Below are 22,442 nucleotides of genomic sequence, written 5' to 3' on the forward strand. Positions count from 1 at the left end.
AGGGGCGTAACATTTCCGTCACAGGCTTGAGGTATTCGGCCAATCACAACGCACTGGATAGCTGGCCAATCAGAGAACACCTCGCTTTTCAGACCGATGAGCTTTGTAAAAATCGACGCGTTTCAGAAAGGCGGGGCATAGAGGAGAAACAATAATGTACAGTATGTGGAAAATAATGTGTGTTTTGAACCTTAAAAAGCATAAACATTTCTTTACACCAAATACACAAAATAATGTTCTTTTTAGCAACATCATATGACCCCTTTAAAGATAATGTACTCACCCCCTTGTCATCCAAGATGTTCATGTCTTTCTTTCTTCAGTCGTAAAGAAATTATGTTTTTTGAGGAAAACATTTCAGGATTTCTCTCAATATAATGGACTTCTATGGTGCCCCCGAATTTGAACTTCCAAAAAAATGCAGCTTCAAAGGGCTCTAAACGATCCCAGCCGAGGAAGAAGGGTCTTATCTAGCGAAACGATCGGTTATTTTCTTAAAAAAAAACAATTGATATACTTTTTAACCTCAAACGCTCGTCTTGTCTAGCTCTGCGTGAACTCTGTTTTTTCCGGTTCAAGACAGTTAGGGTATGTCGAAAAACTCCCAACTCATTTTCTCCTCCAACTTCAAAATCGCCCAACATATTATTTTTTTTCTTTAGAAAATAACCGATCGTTTCGCTAGAAAAGACCCTTCTTCCTTGGCTGGGATCGTTTAGAGCCCTTTGAAGCTGCATTTAAACTGCATTTTGGAAGTTCAAACTCGGGGCCACCATAGAAGTCCACTCACTATATGGAGAGAAATCCTGAAATGTTTTCCTCAAAAAACATAATTTCTTTACGACTGAAGAAAGAAAGACATGAACATCTTAAATGACAAGGGGGTGAGTACATTATCTGTTAATTTTTGTTCTGGAAGTGAACTACTCCTTTAAGCCATAAAATAGGTTTGTATGAAGAACAGACCAAAACAGACAGTATGGCAACATGGAGTATAGCGCACAATGTATGGACTACGTTTACGATCATTTTAGTATGCTTCTATGTTTTTTGGTCTTTTTTTTTTTTTGGACATTTCAGATGACTATAAACTGTGGTGGCATAAGCAAGAGATTCGTAACAATTGTACAGAAATCACACAGGTCTGGAACACGTACTCATGAGGGTGAATAAACAACGGCAGAATTCTCATAGTTGTTTGCTGAACTATCCCTTTAATTAAAATTCCATAACAGAATAACATTGGTCTGTGGCTCCTTCAGAAATCGTACATACTGCAGGATTTTGGTCAGAGTTCACGATTGAGTAAAAACATGTGTATGTTCAGAGTGCAAGAGAGGCCAGAATGTTCAGTCCAATCTCAGCCCACAACAGGACACTTAATCACACTCATCCATTATGTGATTCACAGAATGATGAAATCACTGGATTAATAACTCTAATAATGATCTATTACAAGTGTGCTCTGTCGCGAACCCGGTTTAGGAGAAAGCCGCTGAGATTATAGAAATTTCAGAGTGCACACAGGTGGACAGGTTGAGTCAAAGCACTGGGAACCAGCCCCGACCACACAACCCTGGAGATTAAGAAGAACCTGGACAAAACAGCTTTACAAACTCCATCAGAAACCAGAAGCACAGCGTGAACTACAGCAACGGCCAGTAAGATGTGATGAATCAGTCCATCGCCCTACAGCAGGAGGTTTAACATGCCAACACCGCACGCAAACATGCGCCTCAAGATGTGGAAATGAACACGGAAAAATCCAAATTTCATTCCCACATATCATCGCTTTCTGAAATAGAAGCTGTGTTTAAAAATGAATGTTGTGCTGGAACTTTTCACAGTGGAAATACTGATTCATAGGGTGTTAGAAAGCAATCACAGAAATGTACAATCTCAGAAAAAAGGTACAAAACTGTGACTAGGGCGCTACCCTTTTAAAAGGTATTAGGATGTACACTTTAGGTACTAATATGTTCTTATAAAAAGTACTAATATGTACAATTAAGGAACCAATATATACCATTTGTTGGTAAATAAGGTACAGAGATGTACCGTTTAACTTTTAGTGTTCTTTGTACCTTTTTTTCAGTGTGTATGTTAAAAATGGTCTGTTCATTTTTGACACTTACCGTAGAGGGTAACTTCTTAGCAGCTTCTGTAATCACCTGACTCAGAGGCCTCCATAAGTGGAAAGCATATCGACCTAAAAGCAAATGTAATAAAAGGAAAAAAGCGTTGATGGGTTGAAAAGTGTGCCACTTGATCAGACCATTTACAGAGTTAATTTCCAGGGTTAACAGAGTTGGTTTAAGGGTGAAACCAAGGACAAAACCACATTTTAGTCTTATTCAATATGTGTTAAAGGTGAGGTCGCCTTTCAATTTCCCTTGGTATTTATTTGGTCAGGGTGCTGGTGAACTGCCAGCGGTTGTGGTTTGACTGTGAAGCAACACACTGAAAGTCCGCAGCACTCAATGAAATGAACATATAATGCTTTCGAACATCCAGCATTCAATAAAGAAGCTGTGAAAGGCCATTGAGCGGCTCATTTTATCCAACCAAACAGTAGGTGAAGAACACATGAAATCATTAAAGTAATTAATTATGGGAAAATTTTGGGATTTTCATTTCATCAAACTCAATTGTTGAGAGGAAAACGTTATTTTGCTTTTCAGCAAAAAAGCACTTGCGGCACCCTCCACTGTAATCCAAAGCCCTGCCTCTGCGCGGAGCAGACCACACACCGCCTCAGCTTTTGGCAGGAGCGCTGCCCCCTCGATGTACTGAAATGGGAATTAGCCCCCTTCCTCAAAGCGACCACAAGTGCTATTCCATCCTGACCTCACACAGCTATGGGTGGAAGACTTGGTGACTAACAATGATTAACTACCATGCAGCAGTAGGGAGGATGGCAGAGACACCTGCCAGAAAAGAATCAAACGTAAACAGGCCGATGACAAAGTCGCTTAAATTATTTGGCCACATGCGACTGTTTAAAGTCGCTTTGATTCCTTTAATGCTAGAGGCCGCGTTGACCTCATTAACCAGGGTGAGTTTCATCTGGGGGCTTGAACAAACACTCACAGTAAGAGTGGCTTAACCATCACCCTCATCATCGTCGCCATCATCTCGAGTGCTTCCAATCCTTTAGAATCACATCATAAATATCTGTGGGCAGCTTTAACGTACGGAAAGTTTAGCTAAATATTTTAAGAAGACAAAGGAGGAAAAAACTTTTATTACATTATACAATGGCTACTCTATCCCACTGTGAACCGCAACATGAGGGATTTTAGCTTACAAACATCCTGCCTAGAAACATAGCCTGTGCCAGAACGCAAACACGAAAGCTTCGCCAACACGGTGTTCCAAGAGTGCTGATATCTAGTTCAACAGCACTGGGACTTTTCACTGTTGATATCACTTTACTTGTCTGTGTTTGTGCTTTCTAGACAGACCGTCAGTCTGTGTATTAGTGGTGGGGAGCTGTCACTGATTCATTTAAGCACATTCATTCATTCATTCGGGATCGAAACAAGTGATTGTCTTTATGAGTGAGTATTTGAATCATTCCCTCAACTGTTTTGCTCTAGCACATCAATTCATTTAGGACTGAGATAATTGATGAGTGTTTTTATGAGTGTGTCACTGAATCATTTACTAAACCGATTTGTTCAAACACACCGATACATTCAGGATCAAAAAAGGTGCCTGGGTCACATTCACTAATAATTTTGTAGATTACTTCATATTTGCACACACAGGAGGACTTCTCATGAAAAATGTATTTCTAATTCATAACATGCACGTATGCGCATGAATTTGTACTTACAGGATTAGTACTTTCAGAATAAACATTTCCTGATAATTTACTCACAACCATGTTATCAAAGATGTTAATCTCTTTCTTTCTTCAGTCGAAAAGAAATTACGATTTTTGAGGAAAACATTGCAGCTTCAAAGGGCTCTACACGATCCGAGGAATCGGGGAATAAGGGTCAGTCGAGGAATAAGGGTCTTATCTAGATAAACAACCAGTCATTGGCCTAAATTTCTTTTTGACTGAAGAAAGACAGAAATAAAGAATGTTTTTATTTCTGGAAGTGAACTAATCCTTTAACCTTGGCTTGAGTACTCAACATGAGTGACCATGTGCCTGAGGTTAATATTTTTTCCTTTATAGCCTTTAATTACTTTTGGTGGCAAACATACAACACTTTCTAAAGCTGCGCACTTGCCAAAGAGCACATGCACAAAGATCCTCAAGCAATGCTATCCTCAAAACCAGTTCAATAAACACCTTTTATACACAGACCCAGACTACAGAACTCTCATTAGCCAGCCCTAACCATAACTGTGTTTTTACCAAGCGGCAACCTCTCTCTCATGAAACCAACATGAAGTGACTAAAACTGCAATTCATCGACTGGCCGCTAGAGGCTGGCTCCAAAAGGGAGTCAATCCCATAGACCCCCCCATGTTAAAATGCCTAACTTTACAGCAGAAAAAAATATATTTACAGCCTGGTACAAAAAGTGGTTTTGGTCTATATAGCTAATTTTGCCCTTCATGACAACTGTGAGGGGGGTGAACTTTTTTAGAACTCATCCGTTTAAATTATATTAAGCCTTAAAGCTCTGCATAATTAAGGGCGTGGCCATTTGAGTGACAGGTGGATTGCCGCTGCTGTCACCACCGTCGAGCTAGGTGGGCGTGGTTTCAGCAACCAGCTCCCGCCTCTTTGCTCATTTTCGATTATCCGGGAGTGACGCACTGCCAAGATGGCGACGGCCGGCTCCGCCTACTTTAGGCTTCAAAAACGCTCTTCGGAAACCTACGGGTGACGTCACGGACACTACGTCCATGTTTTTATACAGTCTATGGTTTTTACACAGTCTATGGTTTTTACACAGAGAAACCTTGCAGCTCGAGTTTATTAACACAGCTTTTCTTACTCTTTTACTGTAACGTGATGACATAGCAATGTATGAAATTTCACCTTAACATGATTATGAGGCCAAAAAATGGTAGGAACAACAGAAACCACACACAAGAAAAAAAATCGTGTATACTGATTTTTTTTCTCGTGTGTGGTTTCTGTTGTTCCTATATTTTTTATTTGTCAATTTAGAATAAATTTTAGTTTGAAAATTTATAATGATTTGCTCATAAAAACCTTTGTTTCCAGATCACACACATTTGCACCTAACATGCTTAGTGAATGAGATCTGAAGTCTTTATGAGTGAGTCATTGAATCATTGCCTCACTTATTCATTCAAGCAAACTGATTCATTCAGGATCAAAACAAGTGACTGTCTTTGTGAGTGAGTAACTGAATCATTTACTCAACTGATTTGATTAAACACACCGATTCATTCAGAAATAAAACACCACTAATGTGATCTGCTCAGACATGCAACAGTAAATTCTGCTTCAAATCCATTTGGAAATATTTTTAATGGCAAAGCAAAAAAAGACAAAGTAACAGGCAAAAGTGCATTTAAAATGTAAGTTACTCAATACTAAATTCTTGTTTATTGAACTGCTGCATAAAAGCAGTAACACACTCACAATTGTGCTAATGCTGATATTTGAAACATCAGCTCTCTTACTTGTGTGATATCACTTAATTCTGACACGTTTTGGAACTCAAAGGTACATGAAATTGAGTTTGCATAGCAACAAGCTTGTATGCTTTGCTCTTAAAAACTATTGCAATTTGCTGAGGCTAACACTATCGTGTGTCATAACATGACAATATTGCGTAAACCAACTAAATGTGTAATTTGTCACATGGCTAATGCTATTAAATTGCTTATCACAGTCAACCCACGCAAGAAAATACAAGCAATCCAGTCTCCTCTGGAGTAATCTGAGGTTGAGCACTACCTCAAAAGCACAATGGTGATCAATCATCAGTTTGAACCGGTAGCCTTTGGTTCTCAGCCCAGAGCTTTAACCACTAGGCCATACCACACAAATTATATAAATGCATGTAGCATCTGCATGTAACACAAGTTTTAATGACAAACAAATCTCCAAGTGGATGCATACACAGGGGTCCAAAGCAGATGTGCTCACCTGCAAACCCTGCCGCTGCAACTCCCAGCCCCACTGCCATCAGACAGCCACCCTGAAACACACACACAAGCATCACATCACTATGATAATTAATAATAAACACAAGTCAATCGCTGGAAGAGAAGGATTTTAAGCATTAGACAAGGCACAAAAGGTTTTACAATAGCAGATCATTCAAAATGTAAAAACCAGACTAGACTTCCACTGGAAATTTAAGATTCTTCCTAGAACTGTTTTTGTTAATTCTAAAGAGTGTTTTTCCTGTATCTGAAAAATCCAAAAAATCCATAGACTTCCACTGACTGAGTGTTCAGTCTGACTGATGAATCATGGCATTGTATGATTCATGAGCTCATGCTTCAAATGTCATATAGTTCAGATGTAAACACACAGGCCCTTTAACCTTTAAGATGTTCTTTCTTTCTTTCTATCTATCTATCTTCTCAGACAATACCCCAAAATGAATAAAAAACACCCAGAATGCCCCAGCTACTACCTCAAAATGCATAGCAAAGACCTAGAATGCCCTAGAAACCACCAAGAACACCTTAGAGACCAATTAGTATCCATAAGGTGCATATAACCTTTTAACTTTCAAATAAGGCTTTGACAAACAAGATTGGCTTGACAAATGACTATACTTCTTAAATCAACTTGTACTTATAGCTTTTTGTGGGCCATAAATTGTTAATTTCCCATGTCACAACACTTACATAATCATTATTGGGCCATTTTTGTTAATGCATTAGTTTACATTAGGTGTTTGGCAATTTATATAACATTATAATTGTTATAACATCTCTGGTTAAAAAAAAAAAAGTCTTCAGATAAATGCTTTGAGTTTCAGATGTGAGCAGCAAGGTCAATACTATGGATGAGCACACTGATGAAACTCTCATGACACACAAGCTCAGCCATTTCATAGTAAAACAGTGTAAATGCTCCGGACTCTCCAGCGCGACATTTACTCACAAGGCGTTTGTCAATATCTGTCTCACTCTGCCCGGTGGATTTCGGTGTATATTCAGCATTTCTCATGAAGTCCCCCTCCATCACTACACGACTGGAGCTCGCCATGCTGATGATGACAGACACACCTACGGAGAAACCAGAGGGACAAACTTCGCGCTGCTGCGGGGTCTCGCGATTCCAAAACAAAGCAACGCGTTTTCATACCCCACAGCTTCATGTGCCCTAAACCTCCAAAACAAGCTGCAACTGCCAAGAATAATATATAATTAGATATATACCTCGTGTGTTTAAAAACCTTTCACGCACTATGTTTCATATGAATACTGGTGTTTAGCGGGGAATCCCACACAGAGAGACTATAACCAACTCCCTGTCAGTGCCAGTGAGCTGTTCTGGTGTATGTAAAGGTCAGGAATCACGCGACACAAGAATAAACTAACATGAATCGATCTACACATCTACAGAGAAACTCCAGAGGAAGCCGTGCATAGAGAGGAAATGAAATAAATCAAAAGACATAAAAATATGACGGACAGCGAGCAAACGAATGAAAACTATTGTGAGAATAACTCACCTAGTACTTCAAACCCTCAGAATCAGCCAACACGGTAAGTACAACAGAGAAATATCATGAATTTGACTCTCATACTAGGTTTATATACGTTTGATATAATAATAACAATATATTTATAAAATAATATATATGATAAAAATAAATATATGTACATTTTCTTTACATTTTTAACATATATCGTTATTTCGATGTGTTTGAGCAATCGATGGGTCATTTTGGCGATTAAATCTACATTTATTGCTATTTCTTTCTCTGTATATAAACCAGAAGCTACTTTAGTTTCACTTTCGATTCTGTAAAAACATTCTGAAGAAGCGAAACTCAGATAGGAATATGTACCATGGCAACCGAGTCCAAAATTACAGTATTGTGAGGAAGGCCAGTTTGTCTTGGATTCCAGACGCTCACATTTTCCTGTTTATCTCTCTTCGAATCATTAGAGATAGTAAATGACAACATTAAAACACATAAATAAATAGGCCAGTCAAATATCATTAAGAAACAAAACAAACCAACAAACAAATTCAACAATCCTCTGGTGGACAGTACAAATATGAGGTTTTCAATGTTTTGAGTAAATGTCTTGGCTAAATTTACCAACTATTTATAGCCTATACATTTTATTAAGTAGGCTACATCTATAATTTCTTAAATTCTATCCAAATGTTTGCCTTTATTTACATGGTGTAGTCTACATTGTTAAATATCATGTTTCATTAACTAACTATAGTAAAGGAATAAGCACATACTGCTATCACATGACAAAATGTTACTAAACAAACATCATTAACTACTGTGTAAATAAAAGCGATTTATTTGATCAAAAATGTAAATGCAAAGTCATAGTAATCGATATGTGATCTTTTTAACTATGTGAGAAGCTTTTTGTCATTTTAATTTTTCTCTTCTTTGATGACCATATTGCTTAGTGTAGTAACAATAACTGTATATTTATGATCTTTTTGCAGGAATTTGGTTGCATGGTGAATTTTTGTAAGGGGAATTCCAGTTATGTGTGTCCATGTCATTGGGTTGTTTATTAAATTAGGCCTAATTTGTTATTTACTGTAAAGTATGGAACTGTTGCCTGTACTCTTTATATTTGTGTTCAGTTGCATCATGCCTAATTCTAATCATTTTGATTTATACCACATGACTCACTGTTTTATGTGTCATCAGGCTGCACATTTGAGGTTATTTGTGATGTCAGGGGATCATCTATGATACAGATGTGTTTTGAAATGGATTTTGACAGCTGCATTATTTGGGGTGTGTGTATTGGGTCACCATCAAATATGATGGGGATGGAGGGGAAGTTCCCCAGAGTTGTTTGTGAAAAATTCTGACTTTACGTAAGAAAAGATGACTTGTGCCCCACCTTGGTTTGGAGACATTGCTGGCATATGAGACATCTGATAAGTTCACATGGATGGAGTCTGAACTTGAAAACAAATGTACCTAATGCATGCCATCATTTGCCCACAGTGCAGATGGATACACCAAGATACCACCAAATGAATCAAAATGGAGCAAACTGCAGAGGAGTAAGTCATGACACGACTGTTGTTGTATTTTCCATCTTCATGTGATCCAGATGTGTCTCTAATTGCTACCATCAAGTGCAATTTCAGCATGTTTATCTGTATCTGCAAGAGAAGACAGATTTCTCTTGTTGTTGTTAATGTAGTTCATTATTATATTAAGGCTGGAATACACTACATGATTTTTTAAATCTGAAAAAAAAAAACACATTTGAAAACACTAGCCACTAAACACTACACTTGCTAACTTTGGTTACAGAAAAAAAACGTAGCATCACTAAACGACCGAGGACTGAGTCGTTCTAAAGACAGCAAACTCACGCAGAAACAAGTGCATTGTTGCTAGGAGAATGATGAATTTCATGATGAATGAAAACAATATGTGTTCTAAAATTATAGCTTAAAATATCAAACATATTTGTGTAGAGCTAAAAAATCATGGTCTGTGCCCATCATACACAGTCCTTTAAAGAAGGAGGGGTTTGCAGTGATACAATACAAGAACATAAAAAAAACATGTTTTTCTTCGTGTGTGAAGAACATCAAAACAAACGTTTTACTATAATGAACATTTTTTGCAATGAAAAGTGTTAGTTAGATGATAAAGGTTTATTTTGTTTGTTTTTTAAGATTTTTAAATGAATAGTTCCTCCAAAAATTATAATTTGCTGAACATTTACTCACGCTCAGGCCATCCAAGGTGTTGGACAGATGTGAACAGATTTGGAGAAATTAAGCATTACATCACTTGCTCACCAATAGATCCTCTGCAGTGAATGGGTGCCGTCAGAATGAGAGTCAAAACAGCTGATAATAACATCATAATAATCCACACGAAGTGTCCTGTGAAGTCAAAAGCTGCATGTTTGTAATAAACAAATTTATCATTAAGATGTTTTTAACTTTTAAATCGTTGCATCCAGCTAAAATATGAGTCCTCTATCCATATGATTTTCTCCAGTGAAAAAGTCGTCTCGTCTGAATCAGAAGAGAAATATGTTTTTGTATGCAAGACAAAAACAGTTGTAAACAAATATGTCAATGGATTTTGATGTGTGATTTTGATGTGTGAGGACAACAGGGATGGCCTTTTTTTACTGGAGGAAGAGTTCTGGATTATTATGGACTCATATTTTGGCAAGAAGAAACGGTTTAAAGTTCAAACTCCTTAATAATGGGATTGTTTCTTACAAACATGCATAATTTCACTTCACAAGATATTAATTGATGGACTGGAGTCGTGTGGATTACTGTGATGTTTTTATCAGCTGTTTTGACTCTCATTCTGACGGCACCCATTCACTGCAGAGCATCCGTTGGTGAGCAAGTGATGAAATGCTAAATTTCTTCAAATCTGTTCTGATGAAGAAACAAACTCATCTATCTTGGCCTGAGGGTAAACAAATTTTCTTTTTGGGTGAAATATTCCTTTAATCCAGTGGTGCCCAATCCTGTTGATGGAGATCTACAGTAACTTCCAACAAAGTTCAGCTCCAACCCTGATCAAACACAACTTAACCAGCTGATTAAGATATTGAGGAGCACACGATAATTACAGACAGATGTGTTTGATCAGGGTTGGAACTCAAACCTGCTGGTAGGTAGATCCAGGAACAGTATTAGGCTCCCCTGCTTTAACCAAAATCTGAAGACTGACTCTAACTTTCAGCATCTAGCTTTGACTAAGGGGAAAAAACTGTGGGGGGGTTGTGCAAAAGTTGTGTAGTGTATTCCAGCCTTTAATTAATGTCTCTCTTAAAAATGTGTATTAATGTGCCATTGTCACAAACCCTATTTGTGTGTTGAAATAAAATGCATTTCTCTCTCTGCAGTTGCACAGAAAGAAGAGGAGGAACTGAGGAGATTGAAAGAGGAGAACCGCCCTGGTCCCATTCAGCTGGCTCCAGAGAGACTAGGTAATGTGGAGATGGAATATATGGAAGTCCTGATATGAAAAAAGACACAAAGCAAAGGAAAGAACATCTAAAGCTGCTAATGTATTCACTCTCACAGGTGGTGCAGTATCACTGGCAGAAGTCAGACAAAGACAGCAGGTGGAATCACGCCAGTCAAAGCAGAGAAAAAAGGTTTAGGAGTACCTGCTTCAAATTTATGGTCCCTTTCCCAAATACTTGTGGTGTGGTGCATACTTACAGTACATTTAAATATCTTTACAGCTTCAAAAAGAGGAAATGGATCAAAAGAAGAGACAGGCAGAGGAGGAGGAGAATGAGAAGATGAAGGCCTTACAGCGAGAGAAGGTACAGCTCAAGAAATTGTTTACATCTGATTTTTTATAGCGTTTCTACAGGGCATTGTGTTACACTCATGCATCTGCAAACTTCATATGGTCATCTGGCTTGTGTTTGGATTCAGTGCTTTTTTATGATGCCTTTGTAATTCAGACTTTATAACTCCAGATGTCACTGCAGGCAACTTACAAGTTATGTTCTTTGCAATTAAATACTATATTAGACTTCAGCCTTCAATGCTGCTGCTGCTGCTGCATGAGCTTTGCGTGATTGATGACTCTAATTATTTCAGCAGCCACACTTCATTTGCTAAAACATGCCCCGGTCACTGTTTGGCCGTTCTCGTAGTGTAATAATGGTTTACTTTAGGGATCTCGGGATTATAGATAAGCTTGGAATACTGGAATACTGGAAATGAAAAACAGTTGAAGAAAAAGTTTTTAATTAGATTAGATTTAACTTTATTGACATTGTGGAAAGTACAAGTACAGAGCCAGTGAAATGCAGTCAGCATCTAACAAAGTGCAATCTGGGAATGACAAAAGAATGACAACACTATGAAAATATGTGGTTCAATTAAATATAAATATAATTTCATACAATTCAGCAAAAATTATATTTAAATAATTAAAATGTAAAGATTCCGCACTATTTAAAGTTCAGTAATCAAACTATTTTTTAATGAAAAATGTTGTATTAAATTAGAAAAATGCCACATGTGGTCCACTAGTGGTCTCAGATGGACCACACTGTATTTTTATATTTTTATGCATTTATATTTATATATACAGTATATATATATGTGTGTGTGTGTGTGTGTGTGTGTGTGTATATATATTTATATATTTTTTAGGATCAATTCTCACTATTAACTAACTACTATGACTTTTCCTCAGTACATTTCTAATTACTGTTTATTAATAGTTAGTAAGGTAGTTGTTAAGTTTAGGTTTTGGGTAGGATTAAGGGATATAGAATATGGTCATGCAGAATATATTTTGCATTAATAAACTTCCAATATGCTAGTAATATGCATGCTAATAAGCAACTAGGTTATAGTGAGAAATGGTCCCTAAACTAAAGTGTTACCATCATTTTTTTTCTTCATGTCAAATGTCCTAATGACATCGAATGTAAAGAAAAAATGTGCAGTTTAGTGATAGTAGGCTATAGATGCCAAATAATTATTACACTGCAAATGACATGCTGTTTCAGAGCTGCCATTAGTTGAAGAATGAGAAAATAGAAAGAAAAGTTTGCATGCATTTGGAAAGCTCAACAGAATCAATGAATATGGAAATTTCTAAATGTGTGTGGGGGGGGTGTATAGATCTGTGACACTAGCTAAATAGAAATGCAAAAATACTGATTGGCCATTGGTCAGTCAGAACTAAAACTTCCACCATAAACTCACAGCACTGAATGAGCCAATCTTGCTGCTGTATGTCAAACTGGTCAGAATGCTTAAACATTATTATACTGTAGTTCATTTGCATATTAAGCTGAAAGAGAATTAAGTATTTTAACATCTAAAGTGCACATATGTCTAATGCATTGCAGGCCACTAAGCTAGAGATGAGGAAAAAGCAAGAAGACGAACAGAGACAGAAGCTGTACCAACATGACAAGCAAATGTACGTCAACATTTTTTCTACACCTTGCCAGATTTAAAGTGTGCTTTGTTTAAAGGAGGAAATAGGATGTTAAGCTGCACTACTGGCCATTGTCCAAAAACAATAAACCTGAATGCACAGGTTTATCCTTGGCCCAAGTTCAATTAAAAATATGCCTTTTGTTTAGAGCATGTCAAGAGATAATTCAAAACCATTGCAATGAATCCAACAAGATGCTGCTGGCAATGAAGCTTCTTTCATTATTTACCATTGTTTCATCACAAACCCAGCTTTATTTCCACCGAAGTCGAATACAAAAGAATAAATTAGATTCTCATGCTGCTCTTTATAATACAGTGAAAGCAAATGGCGACCAGAGGCTATTAAGCTCCAATTTGAATGAATGAATTAATGAATACATAAATACACAAATAATCATTAAAAAAGCATCATAATTGTAGTCCATAAAAATTCTGCACCATATTCTATATTTTCTAAAGTTTTTCTTCTTTAAAATTATTCCCTTTTGGCTTAACTTTTAAAGGGATAGTTCACCCAAAAATAAAAATGTTGTCATGTACTCACCCTCATGTCATTCTAAACCTGTATAAGTTTCTTTCTTATGTTGAATACAAAAGAAGATATTTTGAAGAACCAAACTGTTGTTGGTCACCATTGAGTTCCATAGTAGGGAAATAAATACTATGGAAGTCAATGGGGATCTTCAACTGTTTGATTACCAGCATTCTTCAAAATATCTGCTTTTATGTACAAAATAAGAAAGAAATTTAAACAGGTTTGCAACGACATGAGGGTGAGTAAATGATGACAACATTTTCATTTTTGGGTGACCTATTCCTTTAAATCCAAATCATAAAATATAAATATGTGCATATTAATTTTGGCAAATTGCGATTGGTTACAAAACACAGAAGAACCATAGATTCAAGATTCATGTTATAAAAGATTATTGCGATTAATCACATCCAAAATAAAAGTTACTTTTACATAATATATGTTTGTGTATTGTGTATATTTATTATGTATATATAAGTGCACACACACAGTATATATTTAAAAAATATTTACAAATATTTACATGTATATATTTATATTCATATAATTTATATCATATAAATATATTTAATATATAAACGTAACATATTTTTCTTAAATATACATGCATGTGTGTGTATTTATATATACAAAATAAATATACACAGTACACATAATTTTATATTATATAATTTTATAATATTATAAATATTATTGGTTATTCTGCTGTCCTTTTGTTTTGATGTTGGAATGAAAGACTATTTACGTTTACTCCATCGTCGTGCGCTATTGCTACAACCACGTTCCAAAACAGAATCCAGGACCTTAAAACAGTTTTTCACGGCGATCCTCTTTCTCTTATTTTTTTCATTTTTTGCTCTTTTCCCATGGATTTACTGCAGTCAAGTTCCTCTGCCTGGAGCAAGAGGATCGTTCCCTCAAGGACCATACGAGGGATTTTTAGAGCTCGCCCATCTATCTCACTACCCGGTGAACTGCCTGTGCATGTTTTATTACATGGGACTGAACAACGCCACTAAGACAAAGCTGTCCAGGCATGGTCCTCGAGGGAGTTTCACTGCATTCGTGGAGTGAGTGCTGTAGGAAAATGGACTGTTTTTCTCTGTTTGCCCAGCTGAGGAAGAAATCTCCAGCCCCGCAAACCCACAAAGTCCAGCCAGCAACCATCCACGATCGACGCGACGGAGAAGTTGCTAGAGCCCACCGCAGACGGAGAGCCTGAGCCCACTGTGACACGAGAGCCAGCGTGCAAAACCGCGACTGAGCCAATCATCGCCCCGGAGCCTGAGCCTCAAAACCGTTCTGACCAGTTGGGTGAACCCGCCCACATTCCCACCACTGAGGGTGAGCTGCAACTGGACATTATTTTGAGGAACTGATGGACATTTTTCAAGATAACTTAATAGACTGGTTTGGGGAGGTAATACCCAGTGCTCCTGAGTCTCCTATGTCTCCTGTGTCTCCGCTGGTTCCGTCTAGCCCTGAATCTCCTGTGTCTCTGCTGGTTCCCTCCAGCCCTGAATCTCCTGTGTCTCCATTGGTTCCGCCCAGCTCTTGTTCTCCTGTGCTCCCTCCCAGCCTCCCTCTCCCGCCTCCTCTCCTAAAACCAGCCAGTTCCTCAGCCCTATCTCCGCTGGTGCCTGTCAGTCCCTCAGCTCACCCTCAGTCAGCACCATCTGGGCGCTCTGATCCACCTCGGGACTTCTAGTCTCCAGCTCCACCTAGGCATGAGGATCCCCTGTCACTGCCTCCAGCCTCCGAGTCCTAGACTCCACCTCGGTCCTTCGACCCATCGGCTCCGCCTTGGCTCCTAGCTCCCTCGTCTCCACCGTGGCCCGTCATCCCACTGGCTCCACCGGGCTCCCTCGTCCCTCCGGCTCCGCCTTGGTCAGTCGTCGACCATCCGCCACCTCGGGACTCCACTCCTCTGGCTTCGCCTCGTCACTCCGTCCCTCTGGCTCTGTCAGGCTCCTCCTTCCCTCTGGCTCCGCCTTCATCCTGGGTCGCTCCGTCTCCATCGCTTGTCCCCAGGGTATCGTCTGCCAATCCTCCACCATGGCTCCTCCCTCCCTCCCTCCCTCGACTCCGCCCTGGGGCCTGGTCCTGGCTGGTCTCTGGACCAACATCTGGCACCTCCTGCTCCTGGCTTCCCCTTGGCTCCTCCAACCCTCCACTCCCCCTGGACTCATATAGACTAATATAGTTTGGTTCTGCCCCTCTCTGGTTCTTCGTCCTCCTCCAGAACCCCCGCCCTCCCTCCTGTGTTGGATTCTATGTGGTGCGAGGACGCGCCTTCCTGGGAGGGGGCGAACTGTCACGGTTATGGACTTTTGTTTGTGTTCCTGATCTCCAGTCTTTTGTTCCTTTGACCTAGTTTCCCTTAGTTGCCCTGATTAGTTCATTCTGTTCACTTGTGTAGCTTCCATCACCTTGTTAATCATCTCGTTTGCTCCTTTTGTTTGCCTGTCTTTATAAGCCTTTAGTTTCCGTCTACTCGTCGTCCTGGGTTGATGTTTATGAAATGGATTATGTGAGTTGATGTGGATTAGTTCTCCTGGTTATTCTCCTGTCCTTCTGTTTTGATGTTGGAATTAAAGACTATTTACGTTTACTCCATCGTCATGCGCTATTGCTACAACCACGTTCCGTAACAATTATATTATATTAATATATATTAAATATATATTAAATTCGATTAATATTTAATTATCTATAAAATATATATTTATATATTATTACAAAAATTAACTAATTAATCACACAAGTTGGTGTAAATAATCATGATTAATTACACCTAACATTAAAATGTTTTATAATGTTCACATTAAATATTAAAATTAATGTGGAAACAGCATTATTGTAAATGTTAGATATTTTATATACTGATACTGATGTCTATATTACGTATATTATTTTTAAATAAATTTTATTGTTTTTAACAGATGAATGAGATTTGAGAGCAGTCAAGACAGTCGGTGAAAAGCAACTTAAATTTCAGTCTTTTCCTCAGATGACTTACACAGTTCAGAACACAGTACATGTTTTGTTTTGTTTTTTATTTCTGGGAGAAAGAAAATCATATGGGTTTGGAACGACATGAGGATGAGTAAATGACGACAAAATTTTCATTTTTTGGATGAACTATCCCTGTAATTGCAATTATGTCCCTTCCTCCTGCAGGAAAACCAAGGAGTTTCTTCAAAGAATTGAGAGGTCCAGCAGTAGCGTTTCTATGGCAGCAAGCAATTCCATACCAGCATCATCCTGGGTAAGACAAAGGCCAAAAATGCACTGTGTGCTCTATAGGCCTGAGTTCAAGCCTCTTGTGAATAGCTGTGGCACTGAGGTTACAGCCCAAGGCACTGGAATAATTCACACCAATTGATCTGTCTTTGATGCATGTTTTCAAAGCAAACAGTGCTCGCTCGGGAGCTTTCCTTGACATGGCACACTGGACTGCAGCAAAGAGTCGGCCTGCTGCAGAGCTCGGTCCCCTTCAATTATCTCCTCATTAGCCTCACACCGGAGAGATCGCTGACTGAGTCCATCATAGAGCTTCCTCAGTTGTAAACACCCAGCCCTCCGTTTCACGATCAGCCAGCGCAAAGACGCAAGTGTTGCTTCTGTATGGTGAGGCAAGCAGAGTTCAGGGGACTTCCCAGAGTTCACAGCAAGCACGCCTAACAAAAGGCAGAGAGGGGGCTGTGAGAATGCAACAAAAAGAGAGACTGGTGTGGAATAACCTATATGGTTTGAGTGAAAGTACCTGGAAAGGAGCCAGAGGTTGAGCCTGTGACATAAGCAATCTGACAGGATGTGTTAAGAGGTGTTAATTACAGCTAAGCCACATGATTTCACTTGAATTCTGAGCAAGTTGGGTATGCTTCAGAATTCAGATATAGATCATGCAGTGCCTGTATTTTTATTTATTTTTTGGCAAACCTTTTCTTTAAAGTTCTGCTTGAAGAATCATCAAAAGTATGAAGATCTCCACCATGCTGGAGGCAGCAGAAATTCCTTTCATTAGGGAGCAATATTTAACCCCTTATTCTCAACTGGGAAAAGTTATGGCATAAAATCTAATCAAATGCAAATTAGCAGACAGGACAACATAACACAAGACTTTCAATGCTTTTGAAATAAGTATCATATGCTCACCAAGGCTGCTTTTGTTAATATGTTAGTATATTTTAAATTGTAATTTATTCCTGTGATGCAAAGCCGAATTTTCAGCATCTCCATTACTGCAGTCTTCAGTGTCACATGATCTATCAGAAATCATTCTAATATGCTGGTTTGCATATTACATAGTATTGATTTGCATGAGAATTTTTTTTTACTATTATCAAAGTTGAAAACAGTTGTGCTGGTTCTATTTTTGTGAAAGTTAAAAAGGGCAGCATTTATTCAAAGTAGAATTCTTTTGTAACATCATAGCTGGCACTTTTGGTCAAGCACTGAGGTTCCCTTAATACATCTCTCTCAACTAATCAAATCTGGTGCTGTTGCATCATTAAAATATTTTCACATATATATATATATATATATATATATATATATATATATGTGTCATCTGCAGCATGCTAGTCTATTCGCAGCATACAATGACTTTAAAATACCATTTTCCCACTTCCTCCCCAGCTCCACCTGTCTAGATCTGGTACAGGTATAAATGTACTGTCTGTTGTGGATAATATATTAATTTTATATTCATTCAGTATATTCATATTTTTAGGTATGTTTTCTTCAAGTTCATTGCTTTCAAAGCTATTTTTCATCACAAATCATGTCATATAGTACACATTCACAACACACTGATTGTCCTAGTGATTACAGTGTCTACAGAGATCACTACAGAGGCCTAGAATTTAATGTAATGAAAAGTACCAAATGTTAGGAAACAGATCAAATAGAGAAGTCTGCTGCGGGGATGTTTTTGTCACATTTAGTGGCAATTTGCCCTGGTTAATTTCTGACCATGACTGGTGGGGATTGAGGGCTGGGCTGACCATGAGAGGTTTGAGGGCTGCCTCTTATGTTGTACAAACCACTAAAAGTGGCATCTGACAGCACTGTTAAAAATCGGCATCGTCTCGTGTCAAGCAAAGAATGTTTTGTTGTGCGGCTTTCAAAACTGGTCTGCAATTGTTCCCTTTTTGAGACTTTTGAGGACTTCCCTCTGGATGACTAATGGGGAAAATCCTTCTAATAGACAGATCGTGCATTAGGACTGTAGGGCCATGGTACACAACACATGCAACAGAGTTTTGAGCAGAACATTGGCTCTCTCGGCTTACTGGGAGAGGAGGCCCTTAGATTGTGCTTTCTCTTGCTGTATTGACTTAAGTGGCTGGACAACCTCCAGGCCAAGTAATGAAATGCTCCAACCTAAATGTCGTAGGCCCGCCGATCAAAGTGTTTGTGGAAAGACGGGTTCTTGATGTGGTTTTGTGGCCACTGAGAATTGTTATGCTTTCAGTGATGCTTCCACAAGACAAATTAATCTCCTCCATATCCTCTGTTTGTGCAAAGGATCCTTTGTATTGGCTTCCCAGGATGCCAGGCCCAGGTCGTCCCACCTATTCCCCTTACTCTCTGGCCATTTCAAACAGAGCGGCCCCTGCCTGCTGTCCCCGGGCCGTCTGACCAAACACACAAAGGATCTCTTCAGCTTCCAGGCTATCTGCTCCCCCCTCCTCACAGAGTCGTTCTGAACAGGGCCATGAGAATCTCAGAGAAACATCACAGCTGACACCCAGTTTTGTGCTGAAATATGCGATGGGCTCACCCTCAGGGGTTGTATTGTATGGACGAAGGCTGGAGTCCAGTGTGGATTTGTCTAAGGATGGTTCACAATTAATGACTTAATGATTGGTGTGCTCTGTTTAGTTGTAATGATGTGTGCACACCAAATGCGAAGTGAATATTTGCATTGCTTTACCAAAAACATTCTCGCAGGATGTTTTTCGTGTCACTCGCGCGTATAAAAACATTGTGTAATTCTCTCCTCCATTTTCTGATACAACCAGATGTGTCAAACCGAGCATGTCAATAAGCTATAACAACTATAACAATAACAACGCGTCATGTGAATTTTCCGTTTGAATTGAAACTTTTCAACAGAAGATGCGGTTGAGGTGTATATCGTGCGTTCGTGGTAATTGCTTTGGCCAATGCACGTCATTCACATTGGCCGGCGCGAATTTGCGTCTTTACATTGACTTTGTATTTAGTATGACTGTAAGGTCCGCCCACTGGTCCAACGACGGTAGCCAGTGATCCGGTAGAAGGATTCTTGCGTGTTGCTGTCTTTCCTTTTTATGCAGCACAACAATATTAAATTAAATAAATTTTCTTATGTTTTACCTCTTTTATTCATCTGACTCCAAAAATTAAAAGGGTTAGAAGAGTTGTTTGTTACTCATTAAATTTAGGTGAATGTTTGATCATTCTGTTTATCTTTACTTTATATTTGCTCATTCATTAGGAATCTATGTCGCTCACGATCACAAACTCGCCAGTCTGATCATTAGCCAGAGGTTATGACTAATACTATTTAATAGGTCGCCCATGCTTACCATTCTTTAAGTAGTAGTTCTGTTTAGTCCCCTACAGTTACCCATGTACAGTTTAGTTAAAGCTCAAAACAATAATCAGCGGTTATGCTAGTACCATTTGTCAATCAAACAATATAAAACCATTAATCAATCATATAAAACAGTCAGTAATACCGAAATGAGAGAATGTATAAATGTTACCTGATAATGAGGACTACGCAAGACAAATATGCGGGAGGTCTTTCTACAGATTCCCTGAGCTCTTTGTTACTCTCTCTTAAATATCCAGAAGAACCCCGTAGATACCAAATGGTATTGTCTGTTTATTGCAGCGTTTTAGCATATCACTTTAGGGGGTTTCAAGTGAATTATCTTGATTTCTGTGGGAGGCTGTACCTCATTTACATACAGAAGGTAATTTGTGTGAAAGACCTGGGAGTAGTCTGCTTTCAATATTTATGGCTACCTGTTCTATTGTTAAGAGAATGAGACCCTTTACCAGACACACAGAGACCTTTCAAATGACATCAACCATGAATTGTTGCATTGTAATATACTCTGATTAAGAAAGGTTTTGGTGACCTCTACAGTGTCCTGTGTTCAGATGGAAATGAGGGGAGAGAGGGGGAGAGTGCGTAAAGGGAGTGGAGGTAGAGGGTTATGCATAAGGTGTGGAGCTTTTGTTTCTCTCAGTTGGGTGTGTTGCTTTAGGCTTGCGAGACAGAGTTCAGGTGTTGATTCTCGTGAGAGTTCCTTGTTTTTTCAGACTGTGACCTTCTTCTGATCCAGCCAAATGGCATCAATAATCTTACAGTATGTATTTGCATTTAGTACTTTGTATGTAATTAAATTAGACAGGAAAACCCTCTAAGAGAAATTGCATCTTTAAAGCACTACACCCTAATTTTTTAAATTAAACAAATCAATAAAAAATATTATTGCAATAATACTATTATACTGTAAAATAAGTAAATGTATTATTATTATTAATAATAAACAATCAAATTTTTATTTTGGTGGAAAGCTGCGAGGCTTCAAAGCTCTTTAAAAAAAACATATTTATAAATTATTCTAATTACAACTTTGGAAGGATGATTGCTGCTTGTTGTGTTTTAAAATGCACATTAAAAACAACTCAGTCTCACTAAACTTGTAAGTAGAGCAGCATTTACTGTGAACCATTTTGCTCTGAGCCGCTGAAAACAGCAGATCATGAGCTGCTCATGTGTAAATGAACACAGAGCCATGCTAAGCAGCCAATTATCATCTAGTTGGCGAGTATCAGTTTGCTGTTTTTACTCGTATTTGGTGCATTCATTCATAAAATAAATGTATTTGAAAATGCAGTAATTTTCTCTCAGATTTCACAGTTCAAGTAGGTCAAATTACAGGTCACAAAAAAGGAAATCCATATTAATATGGAATAATCACATCCCTGATAAGTAATCAAAGCTGCAGTCCATAACTTTTTTGTGTTCAGAATTTACAAAATTAATATAATAAAGTGCATCATGAATTCATTTTCCAAACCGTGTTTTTGGCTTATCCTGATCACTACAATACACCTATAACAAGTTATATTCAGACTATTTCAGACTGGTACTGGTGGAACCACTGGGAGTAGCCCAGTACCTGCATGATTCGTCATAGACATAAACAGAGAGAAGTAGCTCCGGCTACAATGTTCTTCCGCAAGACGCACGCAGTTCTGTTTATTAACCGCTAGAGCACCAAAAGTTACAGATTGCAGCTTTAAATACTGATTACTTCTCAGAACTCACAGATAAATCCTAAAGTTCTGGATGTTGATAACTAGTTTACTTGATAATAACTGCCTCTGATGTCTTTAACCTTTAACCTTGCAAATTTTGTCAAAGCCATTGACTGGTTCTTCAATTTTACTACTCGTTTTAATCTGGAACCTTTTCAATATGGCCTTTTTCCGCTGGACTACATCTCTGCCACAATTCTGCGTGCGAAAGATCATATTTTGAGTGTGCAAAAGTGCGTTTTGCACGAGCACGAACTGAGTTTTGTGGAGAAAATGTTTGTCTCGCAAAGAAGAAAGTATTTCAAGCGCACGAAAATCCATTTTGCATTTTAAAATAAGTTTTTGGATTTGTGCAGACCTTCTCTTTTGCACGTGCAACGTTTCACTAGCTTGCTCCCTTGATGCCCTCAGTGCTCTCTAAATGCTAACGGCTCGCTTGCTCAACACAACCCAGCGTTACAATATGCCATAATTCCAGCCAATCAGAGACGAGGCTGC

General features: G+C 38.5%; 2 protein-coding genes and 1 long non-coding RNA gene across 4 annotated transcripts in view; 1 reads left to right on the top strand and 2 right to left on the bottom strand.

Annotated features, from left to right (window-relative positions):
• Positions 1-7,228, bottom strand: part of dnajc15 (DnaJ (Hsp40) homolog, subfamily C, member 15) — a 26,978-nt gene extending 19,750 nt beyond the window's left edge. Inside the window, exons 1-4 of one of the 2 annotated variants that reach the window (XM_016450825.1) lie at positions 7,061-7,228; positions 6,089-6,140; positions 2,136-2,209; positions 1,147-1,795 (exon numbers count right to left, since the gene is read on the bottom strand). In XM_016450825.1, the coding sequence (XP_016306311.1) occupies positions 1,622-1,795; positions 2,136-2,209; positions 6,089-6,140; positions 7,061-7,165 (405 nt within the window). In that variant the 5' untranslated portion in view covers positions 7,166-7,228 and the 3' untranslated portion in view covers positions 1,147-1,621. Of the gene's footprint in view, positions 1-1,146; positions 1,796-2,135; positions 2,210-6,088; positions 6,141-7,060 lie in introns of those variants that run through there. The other variant, XM_016450824.1, reaches the window with a different exon arrangement.
• A 111-nt stretch (positions 7,229-7,339) lies between these two features.
• The window catches only part of epsti1 (epithelial stromal interaction 1), a 32,647-nt gene continuing 17,544 nt past the window's right edge, over positions 7,340-22,442 (top strand). The window contains exons 1-7 of the mRNA XM_016450823.1: positions 7,340-7,668; positions 9,120-9,178; positions 11,008-11,091; positions 11,189-11,262; positions 11,353-11,436; positions 12,988-13,061; positions 16,797-16,884. Of these exons, the coding sequence (XP_016306309.1) occupies positions 7,586-7,668; positions 9,120-9,178; positions 11,008-11,091; positions 11,189-11,262; positions 11,353-11,436; positions 12,988-13,061; positions 16,797-16,884 (546 nt within the window). The 5' untranslated portion in view covers positions 7,340-7,585. The remainder of the gene's footprint in view (positions 7,669-9,119; positions 9,179-11,007; positions 11,092-11,188; positions 11,263-11,352; positions 11,437-12,987; positions 13,062-16,796; positions 16,885-22,442) is intronic.
• Positions 21,462-22,442, bottom strand: part of LOC107661311 (uncharacterized) — a 21,255-nt gene continuing 20,274 nt past the window's right edge. Inside the window, exon 3 of the long non-coding RNA XR_001631090.1 lies at positions 21,462-21,471. This is a non-coding gene — a long non-coding RNA (uncharacterized LOC107661311). The remainder of the gene's footprint in view (positions 21,472-22,442) is intronic.

Source organism: Sinocyclocheilus anshuiensis, unplaced genomic scaffold (assembly GCF_001515605.1).
Source record: "Sinocyclocheilus anshuiensis isolate Anshui unplaced genomic scaffold, SAMN03320099.WGS_v1.1 scaffold507, whole genome shotgun sequence".
Taxonomy (NCBI): domain Eukaryota; kingdom Metazoa; phylum Chordata; class Actinopteri; order Cypriniformes; family Cyprinidae; genus Sinocyclocheilus; species Sinocyclocheilus anshuiensis.